The 17462-nt window shown below is 37.3% G+C and overlaps 1 protein-coding gene across 1 annotated transcript in view; it reads left to right on the top strand.

The window, feature by feature from the left end:
- Positions 1-17462, top strand: part of LOC145984077 (protein arginine N-methyltransferase 6-like) — a 148510-nt gene that overhangs the window by 41898 nt on the left and 89150 nt on the right. Inside the window, exon 3 of the mRNA XM_083117467.1 lies at positions 10343-10428. Within this exon, the coding sequence (XP_082973593.1) occupies positions 10343-10428 (86 nt within the window). The remainder of the gene's footprint in view (positions 1-10342; positions 10429-17462) is intronic.

Here is a 17462-nt window from a genome sequence, read left to right as displayed (position 1 = left end):
CATTTTTGAGACAGGAAAAGCAGGTCGTCATATTTAAGCTACCTATGTAATCTGCTTCCTTCCCCCACTCCATTTCAAATACATACGAGCGTGCTCGCACAGACACACACACACACACATAACACAGTTATGACATTGGTTTTATTAACAGGTGTAATAAAAGCCTTCATTACTAAATAATTAAGTCAATAATTTTAATTTCTTTAGGAAACCAAAAATTAGTTTAGGTATATTGTGAAATGCACAAGAGATATTGAACATCCAACATTTTATTGGAAGGTATAGTTCGAAGTTCAAAATGAAGTCACAAAATTCAGACCACGTGCAAGTAAAAATACCTCCTCCTGTCCATCTAACTTCCTGAACAGTTGCGATTTCTAATTTAGGCGTAGCTATCTCAATAGCTGTTGATTGATATTCACTCACTCCCCATCGGAGATTCGAACATGGAACAATTTACTTCACAAAAATTTTTACTATAGAATGTTCACAGTCTCATGTTGCTGCCTCTTGAACGTTGTTTTGACAGATTAGTGTTTTAATGTTTTCAACCCTATACCTATCATCGAATATGATTCGAGAACCACTTCTGCGTATCCATCGGATCTAGCTGGGAGGACCACACAGTAGTAGTCCACTTACATCGTCATCTCTGCCATTTGTGAGGCATTCGTACAGCCATAGCAGACATGTCCTACACACATATCTATACACACAAGAGATGGGTTAGCTGTTGAGATTTTTTTGTTTTTAAGTCCACTTCAAGCACAGATAGGCTAATCAGGACTAGACTTAAAGATTAAAATAAGATCAAGAGATGGGTTCACTCCACTCAACTAAATATCTGCTCTTAGGTGTAATAAAAATTAAACTGTGGATGTAATGCCAAATATGGAACGAAAGTTGAGCAACACTACTACTCAATCAATAAAATCCAAAATATGTCACACATCATCTAAGAAATTGAAACACTGCACGCAACTTTATGATTTCTCAAAACCATGTCCCCTATCTTATCCATAAAACTAAAATGAAAATGTGATATTTAAGGACTAAGAAAGAAGATATGGCATAATCGATTATTCTGGTTGTAGTTATGAAAAACACTATGTCACTATGTAAATAAACGATAATATTGTTTCATTTTCCTTCTTGTTCGAGAAGAAAAAGAATTTTTAAAATAGTGACCATTAAAAAGAATTTGATTTGCATTGAATCTGGAACATGTGATCCATGGGCGTCTCCTCTATTTCTTTAAACTTTTAAAACTAGATAAAACATAACCTTCTTCTGGAATTGTAAACTATCTTTTGCCATCCAATTCTTGGATCATTGTTTATTTTGGTTATTTTGTTATTAAGAAGAAAAAGAACAATGTTACCGATATTTGGGTAACTTGAAATAAGTGATCCTAATTGTTAAGAGAGGTCGGCTTACAGGTTCGATCCCAGCCTACTTGGCACGGACAAGGTTTTAACTGAAAATACATACAGTCAACTCTCGATTCTACGACCCCGGGTATAACGACCCTCTCGAAGTAACGACCCTTTTCCCGGGAACCGTGAAAAATTTAGAAAAATAAGTTTGAAAAAAAAAGTTGAAAAATTGAAGGAAATCGGCCGAAAAATGCGTTGTTTTTTTCCCCACTCATTTCCTTCACGAGCGCTCTACCCCTCACAATTGGGTTTGAACTAAAAATCACCACCACACCATGCTTGAGTGATATCCAATAGCACTTGACCTCTGCCCTCCCCTCCCTCAAGTGCACCAATGTTACCCCGCACCCGACGGCCGCTACCCAACGCGCCAGGCTTGTTTTGCCACGCTTTCTCTTGGATACGCGAGAAGAGAAGATCGAATGTGCTTGGATGTTATTTTAAATCGACCTTTTGTTTCCTTGTCCTAAGAGCTGCTGAAAACTCGCGGGGGAGGGTGGGAGCAGCCCGAAATGACTGCTGGACTTGCAGTCTTTGCCAATGTGTATGGCAGGTCAAGCTCTTTCATCGATAAATACACCACCTTGAGAGATAAGATCGCAGGAATGTTCGAAAATACAGATGTGTGGCACCTGTAAGTCTGGCCCATCTGTCCAGTTCAGCAGGTTCCCGTGAGTGAGCAACTCTCGACCTTGTAGCTGACAACTTCCGGTAACCGCTTTCATTCAAAATGTGTTCTTTGTTCCCTGCAACACTTCATAAAAAAGCGAAACTGTTAGAGATAATCAAAACCACATCGGTGAACTAAAGATCGTCAACCCGCTTAATGCGTTGTCATCCAGGTTTCCACAAAAGTTAATTTCGATCTTACGTGCATCATAACTCCCGTTTCCCACTTCATATGTTTTCCTAATTGTGTCGATGTCATAATGTCTGGTAAAAAAGTGTTCCGTTGGCTTACTGACTTCTCCCTCCTTTCCTGTCAGGAAACGTAGGGGGGGGGGGGGTTGCGATGCAGATTGTTTCAGCCACGATTTTCTTGCTGATGCGGGCTGATTACAGGCGAGGGTGGAAAAGGACCCATCCCTCTTCCTTTCCTTTGACGTCTAAAATGGGGCAACCAGTTCTGGATATATTCTTGAAAATGAACAAAAACCACAGAACAAGGAAAACAAAAAGGGACCCCCCCTTTCCCCAGCTCATTCTCCGCCACTGGTGTGCACGGCAATGTTGATAATTGCAGAATTCAGTTGTTTTTTTAAAATTTATTTATTATATATTTTTTTTAATGCTGTTGTCTGCATAGGAAATATTGCCCGTATTATTGTCTGTTGCGTGGTAAAACGGTAAAACGTAAAGCAAGGGTCATTTCTTTCTTCTTTACACTGCTGTTAAAAGTTCCGTCTTCGACAGTTGCGTTATCTTTAAAATGCTGGGACTTTTCTCTTCCGCCACCTGTTGCTCGAACCTCCAGCCGGTCTCTTTGTTTTTACGATGCAGCTGGCGCCAGTGTTTTGTCTAGCGTCTGCTAATCTTTTGCTTGAAGATAACAGCGATGACTCATCCAGCGCGAAGAAACACGCAAAGCTGTTTTGATTTGACGATAACGAAATTCGATCTCCAGAAAGCAAAACAAGAGTTAAAATAACTTCATGTTCTGCGCCTTCTGATAAGCACAACTGTAAATTTAATTTACCTTTCTTGAGAACCATTCATGTGTAGGAAAAAAAAAAGTGTGTTCAATGTAGGATGGTCGCTGAGACTGATTAAAAAGACATTATTCAAGGGGAAAACGTTTGGAGGGGTGGGTGTTTAACATCGAGAATACTCCTAAATCCAACATTAAATCGTCGATTAACGTGAGAGTAAATAACGATCTACCATTTTGATATGTGAAAATGCGCAGTTTCATAAAGCATGTTTTCAGTTCATTTTATGCTGATGGGCTAATCGGGACTAAATATACAGTTAAAAGTGAAATTCAATTCTAAACCCGAATGATTATCAACTGCCACGTTGTTTAATGACCTGTCCTACAATACGCTTTGGGTGAAAATAGATCGCAAGTTGCGCATTTCCTTTTTCACGCTGGATTACAATGCAAGTCAAGGAAGGAGTTTGGACTGCTCCCTTGAATGGGGAAGGAGGGTGAATGAAGTTGGTTAAAGCAAAGAAAAGTGACTTTTTTTTACGATGTATTTTACACAGCCGAACCAGAATGAAAATTACAGCCCTGCCTTTATTTTTTTTGTCTGGTACCTAGAGAGGTTGTGTTGTTTCTCCCGAGAGATCTAATCTTACCAGTTAATCTTGTAACAGACAATGCTCCAGTAAACCCGTATAAAATCCAACATTCATTCTGCCCGATTATCTCCCGACTTTTGCTGGCACCAGTCTGACTGGTGTCAAGATTCTTCGGGTTTCGCTTGCAATAAGCGAGAGATTGTTTTCCTTTCAATAGGTCTCAGTGGAAACGGGTTTCTCATTAACTAGAATTGTAAGAATTTCCTGGAAAAGCAACGACTGTGCACAATTGAAACAAAGTAACATTATTTTAAATTCTCTTTTGTGAAAACTTTTTCATGTTCTATTTTCCTTCTCACAACACGCATCCTGTGCATAACAGGTTGTATAACTACCAGGATAAATGGTGTTACCATCTCCTAGGCATCTTTGTGTCCGTTTGAGCTCCCTTTAAGCTGAAAATTGGTGCAAATTCCAATAACGACCCCTTCGAAATAACGACCCTTTTCCCGGGAACTGTGAAAGGTCGTTGAATCGAGAGTTGACTGTATCTTGATCATATCACTTTATTTTGTGAAGCAACTCTCTCATATATACGGTATTATCCGAGATATGAACAACTTAAAGAAATCAGCCAATCCTGGATGAAAACATGATATGTATGGTGTCCATAAAACTATTCTCTGGCAATCCTTCAATTGTCACAGATATTATATCACAAAGCAAATGTATGTCAACATAAATGCATATCACCTTGGGACAGAGTGCATGTGAAAAACTCAGAATGTACGAGTTTAACTACACTAATCCAATTCTTGAGAGCAGAATTTACAAGCCAGTACTGTTGCTATTTTTAAAGTTGGCAACTTATCACACAAGTGCAATTCCAATTGCACATAGGGGTCCCGGGTTCGATACCCGGTGGAGGCACAAGTGGTTCGGATCCCATTTTAAACTGTAGGTCCAGTCCCAATTAGCCTTACTGCGCATAAAGTGGACTTAAAACACCAAATCAAACCAAACCAATTGCACGTGATTTTATAAGAAAGAAAAAGAGCACTCGCTCAGAGTTGGAGTTGTACCTGCGATCTTGAGCATGGAAGTTCGGTGCCGTAGAAAGCACGACCACTCCTCGCAACCCCTAACGCTTTTGTTGTGAAGTGGAAGTTGATAAGTTGAAAGAAGAAAGCTACTGTCAGTGTTAAAGTGAAGTATCGTCACTAGGGATGACGTTTTCACTTTGATGTTACCACCCACATCCAGGAGAGGATCTCAATTGTGGTTGCATCCTTTGCGCTAATAAATCATTTTCTTGTTCCAGCACTTACATGAATACACTGTAACTTTTCATTCACTTCATTGGAACGATGCACATGTTTGCAAATTTTCATCTTTACAGGTTTAAGATAGCCAACATGCGAAGTGCAACATAAATTAAAAGTTTGAAAAAACTATAATACACACTTTTAAAAGTATTACAAGGGAGATAATTAGAGGAAAAATCTTGCTTATTCTTGGAATTGAACACAGGTTGTCTGGATGGTAGCCTGACACAATAACCAACACTCCAAGAGGGACACGGTGACACGTGTAGTCAAGTAGTGGACTGAATGAAACTATTTTGATAATAATTCGGATATTACTGTAAAACGTACTTTGAAATATTTTCTATTCTGGTGTTTGTATCCTCACATTGTCCTTTCTCTCTCTCTCTCTCTCTCTCTCTCTCTCTCTCTCTCTCTCTCTCTCTCTCTCTCTCTCTCTCTCTCTCTCTCTCTCTTTCTTTCTTTCTTTCTTTCTTTCTTTCTTTCTTTCTTTCCTTCCTTCCTTCCTGTGTCTGTTTGTCTGCCTATTTAACAATAGGCTATATCATAGATATTATTCTCTGCAGTCTTCTGTTTATATTGGTAATTCTCATGATGTGAGGTAAGATGCATGGATAGGTTTGTCTTGTATTTTCTGCATTTTGTTATTGAGTCCCTTCAGTTCCTGCTTAGCGTAAAAAAAGCAGCCACGCATAAAAATCCAGAACTTGAGCTTAGAGCCTTCGAGGTTCTATGGTTCTGACTGTCAGAGGGAGAATTTTCCCATTGTTGTGTGTACTGTTGTAAGATATATCGTGAGTTAGTTTGAACAGACGATGTAAATAAAGCCAACAGGTGAAGGGCAGTGTTAAATCGTAGCTGTGGAATTTTTTGAGAAAATATTACATTTATTTGTCTTTGTGCTAGAGAATCTCTATATCCTCTTGTGACAGAAGACTTAATAGAAGAACAAATTGATACATTAAAAGATCAAATTTCATGTGTGTCCTTTCATCAAAATGCCAGGAAATCAATAATACACATTTCTTCGTTGATGAAAAAAATAAAATTTTTTGCCCTTAGTTGGGATCGAACATAGATAGATCTCTCTGGTGAGAGCCCGGTACGCTAACCAATAACACTGCACTGCCTAGCTTCCAGTCAGTGTATTTTTTTTTATTTGAGTAGTTTTGGTCTTGCCCTAGGTTAATCACAGGAATAGTGAGGAATGTTTTTTTTTTTTAGACGAAAATGATAAATACACACACAGGAGTAATCACCCTCACAAAAAATCCAGAACTCTAGCTTGTAACATTCGATGCGAGGTGTGTTCCTTGTTCTAACTACCATCTGTGTGTTTTTGTTAGATTCATGGTGTTTCATGAGGATATGAAGAATGTAGATAAATAAGACAAGTGGATGGAAGGGACTGGAGAATCGTAGCTACGGAACCACTGAGATAATATCCTTCACCAATGAAAAATACATATTAAAATATTAAATTTGATGTGTATCCTTTCGTCAAAATGCCTAGAAAACAATATATACTTGTTCACTGATAGAAAATAATAAAAAGTTTTGCCCATGGTGGGGATCGAACCCAGGCCTCATTGATGATAGCTCTGCATGCTAACCAACAAACTATCAATAACATTATGTTCTTTTTTCCCCAGGCAGTCTGTTTCCTTCCTCAACACCTGAAAAGCAAATGCATCTTAATTTCTCTGATAATTGTTTCATTGTCTATTAATAGAAACCACGTATGTCTAAAATAGATGCATTCTTTTTGTGAAATATCCCATGTTTCCCACATCATGCTTCTCCATTTAATGTTATTTGGACATTCACTTGGAAGTTAAAACTTAGCTTTGTGTGTTTGTTTTCACGTGCATGTGTGTAAGAAGAGTCGTGTGCACATGTGTTCAATGTTATTCTAGGTATTATTTTCATTCGAAGCATGAATATATTTGTAAAATATAGAATTTTACTGTAATGCAAGGAATGAAAATATAAACCCAGTCCGTCAGGTTCATTCCCAAACAACATTAATTAATGGAACATAACGTGGACCAAGTATTATTTCATGTCGAGAACTCGAGACATTATTTCCGACAATCTTCATCTCGTATTTCTCTTTGGCATCACTGCTCAATTTCCCAAGATGTATACCCGTGACTGGTATACAAGTCGTAGCCTTGCAATGCTGTTTGGGTTGTCCACTCACAAGGCGCTTGGTGGTCAGACATCGAGAGCTTGCTTCACTGCTTCTTCAATATGGTCTTTACAACCCAGCAGTGTCCAAGACTGTACATGTTTTCCACGATTAATTAATGTAAAGTTGAACCTTGTTTTTTCTTTCTTTTTAATGTTTAAAATCATTTGTTCCAACACAAATGCTTTAACACCAACTTCTACCCCCTTTTTGTGTAATTTACGATGATGATAACGTCTTTGCAACTAACATAACTACTACTAATAATAATGATAATAGTCATAATAATGTCATTATTATCATTGGTATTATTATTGGTATGTTTATCCTGGTACTTGCCACCCCCCAGCCAAAGTTCGTGGTTGCTCCTCTGGTGCATGTGTGTGGCTGTTGAGAGGTGGTAATGCACAACGTTGAAATAGAGGAAACATCTGTTTGTGGCCTTGAATTTTTTTTAAAATTTGCCTTGAAAACCGGGAATTATACTTGAATTTTATCATGGTCCTAGAGTAGCCACCCTGATATATCACCAATAACAAATCATGTTTTTTTTGGTGGTATAAACTTGAAGTGCGTGTCTTATAGTAACGAATGTATTGCGAGTGAGGCAAGCAAGTTTTTCATAAATGCATTTTTTTCTAAACCAAAAACAATAATTTGTCATTAAATTCAAGAGGTACCTATCATTGTTTACTTTTATCTTTCTTTCTTGTGCTCGAAATATACACACACACACATGCTCTCATGTTTCGAAGATAATTTGCGATTTATATTAAGTAATGACACATTTATTAAGTAATCTATGCACAGAAACTACTTTAAAATTTTATGTTTCAGGAGACAAAGAGAAGCAAAAATACATTCCGCTTGACGTGCATGTGGGTTTTGATGTGTTGTGTGGTTGGCAATACTGCGGATTTTCTCAGTGTCTGCAATGTAAGCAGCTCGGTGGTTGAGGCAAGACTGGCACGGAAGATTCTGAGCTCAGTTCTCGCGCGGATTGATACATAAAACCTGCTGCAAAGTTAGCTTGACGCCCAGCTTAGGAGTATATCTCCACTGGAAATTGAATCTACTACCTCTTGATTACATACAAGACCACTAAACCATTGGGTAGACACACACACTCATGCAAGGCCAGTCAGTATCTGTCTCTTGGCTGCTACACTATGTAAGATTATTTAGCTAGTTGGAAAATGTGGCATTATAAACCTCTAAACCCACAGCTGAAGCTGCAAGTGAAATACTCCCTCTGTCCCATAATTATTGTCCGGTACACTTTTGTTGTCCCATAATAATTGCCGATAGGCAAACTGTGACATTGGTGTATACAGAAGTAGAAAATTAAACACTGGAATGAGTCATACAACGTTATTACTCAAGGATCAGTACAAATTGGCTGATCAAGTATCCAAAAGAACATAAATAAAAAGTCGCCATTTTGGCATACCGGACTATAATTATGGGACAGAGGGAGTATAAGTTTAGATTAGCTGCAATTGGCAAAAAATACTTTCTCCCCAGAAATCTTACTTTTTATCAGAAAAATATATCCACTCAAAAAAGCTGGCTTTTGTGCACTCTGATCAACCTCCCTTCCACTTAGTACACTCTGGACTGAATTTTGCAGATGAATGAGGCTCTGGCGACTGGTCCCATGGCCAGTATAATTTTGTGTGTTGTCCTGTGTTTTGTCCTTGTGTGTGCTGAGTGCCTCTTTACCTCTTTACAGCCTCAGCTTTTAACTGGTCAGAGTATTTTAATATTATTGTCAGAGTATTTTAATATTACGACACAACATTACAGTTATGTTATTTTATTTTAGTTCTAGTAAGGGGCTGGACCCTGTATAAAGTGACTGTGCAAAGTAGCCTCAGTGCTGACACACCCAAAATTTTAAAGTTGAATTCAAAATTTTTGCACTCTGAGGTTGGGTTGCTCAAGTAGTTTCTTTGCTATTTTTAATAATTTTACTTCCCCTTCTCATTTCCTTTTTTCTTCTTTGATCCTCATTTCCTGTGCCTTCGAATTTGCTGAAGCAGGTTGTGGAACTTGTTTACACTCATTTGATATTTCTATATTGTTATCTTTCTTCTTTTATTTCTTGTCTCCTGTGTGTCTGCATTTACCGAAGAGGGCTGTGGAACATTTTTATATCATGTTGCTACTTTGTTGCTGTTCTCATTTTGATGCAATTCAAATCTTGAGCGATGTGTTTGATATACTCCATCCTGGGCTTGCCAATGTGTTTTTTTCCTTCTATTTGTCATCCTATTACTGTTTTCATGTACCTTCATTCTTCAGTATATGGTCTACTATTCTACATGTTCTCTTGCTATTTGCATGTCTCCAAACATTTTCATTTGCCACTCTGTCTATCCATTCAATTTTCAACATTCTTCCATATCAGTCTCACATTTGAAGTGTAATATGTTTTCGTGAGGTTAGGAAAAGGTGTAGAAAGTGTCTTACATTGCACATAATAATTTATTAGTGTAATACTTCATCTGGCAAGCATGGAAGTTATTTTTTGTTAATGTACTTGTAGTGGTAAGAATGCAAGATCAGAGAAAATAATTTTGAAAGGGAGCAAAAGATAGGAAACACATTTCATGGTATTGGTATTAACACCACATGACCATACCATACATTAATATAGAAGATATTTCTTCTTATTTTTACCTTATATTTCTTATTGTTCTTGTCAGGCCTTCAGGATGTGAACAGGCAAGTTTGGGGATTAGTTTGAAAGGCTTAGGCACTCATACAGTCTTTCCATACAAACCTCCAACACACCTGTTTCTTCCAGAAGATGTGACATGGAGGTTGTGAAATATAAGAGGTAAATATACTTGTAGTAAGACCTTTCATTTGTTTTATTGTTGCACTTACTGAATTTTCAATTTAATTTACAATTGAAGTATTTTCTTTGTAATTATTTTCAGCTTGCATTCACATCCCCATGAAAATAAGCATATGCTTTAGGTGTTCAAGTCAATAACATATTTCATGGTGAAGGAATGGAACTTCAGATAATTTTTAGAGAAAAAATTTGCAATATATTTTTTGTGTTTATTTCAGAATTACATTTTAGTTTTCATTGCTAATATCTTTGTGTAGAAGTTATTGTGCCTTTTAATTTTCAGGTATTTTAAGTGTCTTCTGTTGCCAGGCTGGAGCAAAGAAGGTTTATGCTATTGAAGCAAGTGATATTATTGAACAAGCTAGAAAGGTATGTTCATGATTTCATTAGTAGGGCTACAACGGTTTCTGTTTATGTAATTCTATTTACATACTTTACATTTAGGGATAATTCAGTTTTTAAGTACTGGAACTAAAATATAAAAACATGCTAAAAACTTTTCCATTCGTTGTCTTGGGATAATATGACTGATTTTTAAGATACTCATCGTTGTGATGGAAAATATTCTCTTATGCAACTGGCATGTGTATCCATATGTACTGTCAATATTTCAGAAACTACTAAAGGTTTTTTTGGATCACAAAATGTGATACTGATACTGGTAGATTTCAATTAATATTTATTCCTGACTAGGCTACTAAACTTAAACAAATAAATTCACATGGACTGGAAAATCCACAAAATACTACTTTAATACAAATATGAATTTTCTTCATTGGTCTTTCATCTTAGTCCCCAGTAGACTGATAAACATGTGTTAATGTATCAATATCTCGGAAATCACTAACAGTGCAGATATTAAATTTTTTGACTCAGCTTTTTGCCATGTCACAAATTTCTTGTTGCTTTTAGTTCACAGATTGTATAGTTTTCATTAGACACAACCAGGATAGCATTTTATCAAACATTCGTAGACGGTCAACTTTTATCAACAACATTTGAACAAAAGAAATATGAATCAAGGTTGCCTTAAATAGCTGTTGTCAATCCTGTAGTACTTGACATACTTGCTGAAGGCCTAATCTGAGCATGTTATGCTTAAAATTGTTGCCAACATGAGGAAATCTGTACATTTTAAACAGGATATTGCATCCATTGGGAAATACTCCATTGCAGAAACTCACATTGAAGAAACTCACATGGTAGAATCTGAGTAATGGACCATGTTTTAAGCATTTATCTTGAAGTGTAGAACATGAATGTCAAGCTGTAGCTGTACTGGCACTACATTTTGAAAATTGTAGCTGTAGCGAAGCTACAAAATTCCTGTAGTTTTAGCAAAAATTTCACTACAGCTACATTTCTTCTCAGCATTTTGAGGTATTTTTTTTTATGTGACAACAATGTCAAAAGTTGTCAACAATTACACTTCTTTGTAGGAGGTTCATAAAAAGCAAGCCTATTATATTACAAAATAATGGCAATATGGATAATCGAGATGATAGGTATCCTGATATCTCGGTTACAGATTCCCACGTAATTTATTTTATTAGTAACCGAATAATTCTAATATCCAGATAACCATCTGACATATACAAGTAAATCTGGCCAACCATTATGTGGATACATTGTTTAGGAAATAACTAAATATCCCATCTAAAGATTATGTCATTGACAGATACCCGGAGAATATGTTTATTTGAATGATATATGTGTGTGTTTATATTCTTAATGGCAGTATATGGAAAAATAAAATGTCAGATACTCAGATAAAAATAACAAGATATGCAGAACGCTTATAGATTTCCACCCTTCAAGTGGATATTTCTACTATGAATATGAAATATATTTTTAATCCACTCATTTTATGGATAATGATACAGAAATGAGATGTGCAAGATCTTTCGTCACTATATGTTTTGGTTCTTGAGAAATACACATTCAAACATTGCTGAAATTCACACCCTGTGTCACTGAAATAGATACGTCCTCTGATTGACCTGACTTTAATGCTCACGATGGTGTGTAGTGCTTTCTGCTCAACCCGTACACTTAGTACACCATGAATGTAAAGAACTGCAACCCCTAGAAAATGAGTGAGAACTTTTTTGACACACAGAATCACATTTCATTCCCAGGAATTTATTTTAATTGTTATGAGGGCGTTGCAGGATCATGGAAACTTCAAACTGAAGGATTGTTTTTTTTTAAATTATATATTTTCATGAATATGTGACCCGATTTAACTCCCAAAAGAAAATGCCTTGCTTGCCCCCTCCATGGACAACAATCTTATGGACGCCTATGTTATAAACGACAGCAAAAAGTAATTTGAAGTGCAAAAACAAGCGATCCATTTCTTGCAGATGCATTACGTCCTCAATGTAGCAGTATCCTCAACACTTGTTAGAGAATTTTCCGATATACTGACGATATTATTTATGTTATTTAGCATCCTTTTCCACCATTTTTGGATAATCCCGACAATGAGAATGAATAATACAAGTCATTCGGAAAGTAACTTCTGTTTGGGTATAAAAGAAACACCACGACATTGTGAGAGTTTTTATTATATACATATACAACTGAAAGAGAGAACTCTAAGCTATTTTTCTACATAAGCACCGTTTCTGTTGAGACACTTATTATATTGGCGAACAAGGTTTACAATGCCCATGTCAAAGAAATCTGCTGCCTGTTCATTCAGCCATGCAGTAACACTGACCTTGAGCTCCTGGTCATTGTTGAAGTGCTGTGCCCCTAACCACTTCTTCATTTGTGGAAAGAGTTGATAATCGCTAGGGGCCAAATCTGGGCTGTAAGGAGGGTGGTCAAACAATTCCCTCTGAAAATGTAGGAGAAGGTCCTTGGTTCGAGCAGCAGTATGCGGGCGAGCGTCATCATGCACGAGAACAATGCCAGAACTCAACATGCCACGTCGCCTGTTTTGAATTGTTCGTCACACTTTCTTCAAGGTTTCACAATACACTTGGGCGTTGATTGTTGTTGTGCCTCATTCCAGGAACTCAAGGCCAGTGTTACTGCAAGGCTGAATGCACAAGCGGCAGATTTCTTGGACATGGGTATGCCGCTGCCTATTCGCGCACTCGCACGTGCACACCCAAATAAATGTACAATGTAATTAATTTTTATTATATTTATTCATTGAAAGCCATTTCTTCAAAACTCCAAATGTTCCCGGGCCACATCACCTTCAATTTACTTCCTTACGTCAGCTTTTCTATCCGAGTAACTCGCGTCGAATGGGCACCATGAACGCAATTGGAAAGTGCACAGCTGCACAACAAAGTGGTGCTGTGTTTGGCGGTGGGTAGAGGAAGCAGAAAGACTCTTATGGCTTGGATCAAGGGCTTTCGGACTCGCACAAAGAATTGCGACATAGTAGCTACAGACATGCGCTGTTCCCTCTTCGTATGTAGTGTTTCCACTCCTTGCTGTGTGTGTGACAGAGTCGAGAACAACCCATGCATTATTGCAAATTGAGTTTTTTTTTCTCAGCAAGTGAAATTTTGATATCTCTCACCTCACGTGGTTCTGAGCAAAGCATTGAAATCCAAATGAGGGGAGGGCAGAAAGGAAGGGGGGAGGGCATGGCGTGCCGTGTAGTGATGAGCGTATTCAATCATGCAAGGCCAGATGCGATGAGTGGAATATGTTGATAGAGGTGCTGGAAAAATAGTTTTAAAAAATGAAAAATGTCAGCGGTTTGAATTAAAAACATTCACAATGTCATTGGAATTGGTGCATTTAGACGATCTGACTTGTATTTGGAAGTTCAACGAAAATTTCAAATAATCAGAGTTTAATCTTGTATTTTTGTCACAGAACAGTAAATCCAATTCTTTATTCAGTGCATACGAGAATCTGTAACTTTTACTGTTATGTCACTGATTTGAGATACTTTTTGTAAAGGTGCTGGCAAAAAATAGTTGCATTTGATTAGGATTTCGAGGATTCTCATTAAAATGACTAAACTGAATAAGTACATTAAAATTGGTATTTAACTTAAGTGTATGATGAAATGTTTATGTGGCATTAAACTTGGGTTTCTGATGGGACATATTGACACTGAAGAAAGATAATATACATTATTAAAACACAGCAATTACACAAAATACTGGCAATATTATTTTCCCTTACAAACCATAGCAGTTTATCGGTAAAGCGTTGTGAGTGATTTTAGTCAGGTCGTCGAATGCTGAATTTTCTACAAGTCACAAAAGAGACCAAACAACACATCTTCTCTCATGATCGATTAAAAAAATCTTTAGGGCATTTCATGTTTGTAACAAACCTTATTTTTTTAATTTTCATGAAATATAACTCTGCTATCGTCTCATTATCAAGGAAAGGTACATCATAACTTGGATTACAAATGCGATTAGCAGAAACTGGCAGGAATAATTGAGTGGGAATAACAACACTTCTTCTAGACGCGAGTTCAAGGTGCACACCCATAGACCCAGACCACCAGCTGCCACTGGTGAGAGATTGGAGAGAAAGAAAAGGAAATACTGCTAGACGCGTGTGGCAATCGGAGAGCTTTTCGAGGACAAAAGGCTAAATTTCCGGAAATAGAAGGGAAGCTGCATGACTATGTTTGTGAAAAACGACAATTTGGATTTGCAGTTTCTCACTGGCAAAAGAACTTGGAGTTCATGGTGTTAAAGCAAGTCGGGGTTGGATTGCCAGGTTTTTTAGACGATACAATCTGAGTTTTTTTTTGCATTTCCCTTCTCTGAAATCCAGGTGCGTGGCTTATTCAAGGGCGAGGGGTACTCAAGTAAATACGGTATTCAGGCAATAGATCGCTCTCTACGCACCATCCAGAGATCATGCAGTGCCAACGATATCCAAAGGCTTCGACGTTGCTGGGAACATGTTGTATGCAATGGTAGTGGTTACATTGAAGGCCTGTAAAACTTTGAACCTGGTATGTATGTTATGTATCTTGAAAATAAATAGTTGCCACTACTTAAAAATCTACCTATCTATAGAAACTCTCACAATGTCCTGGTGTTTCTTTTATACCCAAACAGAAGTTACTTTCTGAATGACCCTCATAATATGATGAAGGGACAATCACAAAGAATATCGATACCAAAAGCTGGGATTCGGACCCGGAACCCCTAGAATCGTAGCAAACTCTACTAACCACTCCGCAAAGGATTTCAAACAATACACCGATGCGGCCGTTTATGCGGCCGGTCTCCATGGGGGAGTGTTTAGCACAGAACGCTATGGCAATAGGGGTCCCAGGTTAGAATCCTGGCCTCTGCATGGGTGTTCCATGTGAGCGTTCCTTCAATTTCACCATACCATCACTCATCATCATTGTCGCAATTAGCCAAACGTGGCATAAAAAGCAACTTATCATATGATAAGGAAAGTGCAAGCAGACCGCATGGGAATAGTGTGATGGGGGCATCTTTTCTTTTTTAAAAGTTTTAACTTGCACTGGTTTTTAAGTGGAAGGTTTTATAGTGATTATTTTTAACAAATAGCAATGAGCAAGTGTCAAGCAAAGGTTTTAGTGTTTTCCAAATTTTTACCTTTACCATAATGTACCAATTCCTTTTCTTGACGAGTGTATGAATTGATGAGGCTATGGCAATTTTCGGATAGCTGAAATATAGGACATAAAGAAGGGAACAGTGGTTCCTGAAACGTTGTCGGTGTACAAAGTAGATACTCATTTTATGTAAGTAGTAAATAATTTTGTATTTTTAATTTTTAGAAATATGAATGAATATATATAAAAGTGAGTAAGTCGCATAAACCTGAAGTATGAATTCAGTACTCTGTACGGGAAGAAAAGTGCGAGAGTTTCAGAAGTCGAGGATTAGGTTAAATTCTACTATTAACAAAATATGGTTTCTTAAAGAATGTAGGAGGTTGGGGGTGGTGCTGAAATTTCTCAAATGGGGGTTTCAACTGTTAAGCATTAAGGTGCATGATAAAAAAAAAAAAAAAAAATCAGATGGGAATGTTAGGTAACTGCATAAGAGAAACGTATAGCAAAGTGAATAAACTTAACAATGAGTGTTTAAAGCTACATTTGAAGCTAAGTTCCATTGTGGATGGGGTGATCTGGAGTAGAATAGAGGAGAGGCATCATAAATATGTTGAAGCGGCTCAGAATAAATTGGCTAGGATAAGGGGAAATGTGAAGGAGGGTAACAGAACAAAGGAAGCCTGGAGGGGTGAGGAAAACTAAAAGAAGCTTATTGTGCTTAACTTGACAAAGAAAGAACTACCCCCTGATTCAAATATAATTATGGAAAAAGATCAAAAGTTTGCAATTGGTAGGGGTGAAATTTAAAAAGAAGAATTTATCATTACAGCAGAAGGGATAGGGGCCACCTTAGATGACAAAGATGATAAAAGGGAAGTCAAGAAGATATATGATATCATCGAACAACAAATTAGGAAGGAAAATAAAAAGGGGTGTGATTAAAGTTGAAAAAGAAAGGAATAAGAGGTTTAAAAATAAGTTAGATAAAGTAAAGAAATTGGTCAAAAAAATGACGTATTTCTAATACAAAGAGGATAAAGAGGATTTCTAGGACAAAGAATAAAATGGTCGTCATAGAAAAAGGGGATTACAAAAGAAAATTGGAAGAATGTTTCTTAAGTAACTACTTCAAAGAGGTAGACAAGGATCCGATCAATAAAATAAGAAGGGAAACAGAAAGGGGGATTGAAAACAGTATCACGTTAAGTAGGATAGAGAAAAAAAGGCTAATCGATGACTGTAAAAAGGGAATCAGCCCAGTAGCTTTTGGAATAACAAAAACATAAAGAAGGGACACCGTTAAGGCCGATCATACCCATGTATATGCATCCAGGGTACAATGCATCCAGGGTACAAGTTGGCAAAAATTCTGGTTGTGAAAATCAAAAGTCAGGGATAACACGGAATATAGTGTTAAAAATTCATTGAATGTAAAGAGGGAAATAGAAGAATTGGAAATTAACAGTACGGATATGATATCGAGTTTTGACGTTGTCAACTTGTACCCCAGTGTACCAAGGGAAAAGGCTGCCGATTGTTTACAGAGGTGGTTGATGGGGAATGGAATTGATGTGGTGACCGCTTGGGAATACGTAAGATGGTTTAATATATGTACGGGGTACAATTACTTTTGCTGTAACGGAAAAATCATTGTTCAAAAAGAGGGACTAGCCATGGGGAACCCCGTATCAGGGATAGTATCAAGTATTTTCCTTCACTTTATTGAAAGTACGCCTTGAGCGTAATAAGAAATGAGGTTAAATTCTATTGGAGATATGTCGACGATATTCTGGTTATCGGGAAGAAGGAAAGGTTAGAAAGTTTATTCATTGCACTGGGGGAACAAGAAGAAAGAATCAATTTCACA

Source organism: Lepisma saccharinum, chromosome 2 (genome assembly GCF_977018435.1).
Source record: "Lepisma saccharinum chromosome 2, izLepSacc3.1, whole genome shotgun sequence".
In the NCBI taxonomy this organism is placed as follows: Eukaryota; Metazoa; Arthropoda; class Insecta; order Zygentoma; family Lepismatidae; genus Lepisma; species Lepisma saccharinum.
This window is presented reverse-complemented; position numbering and strand designations above follow the sequence as displayed.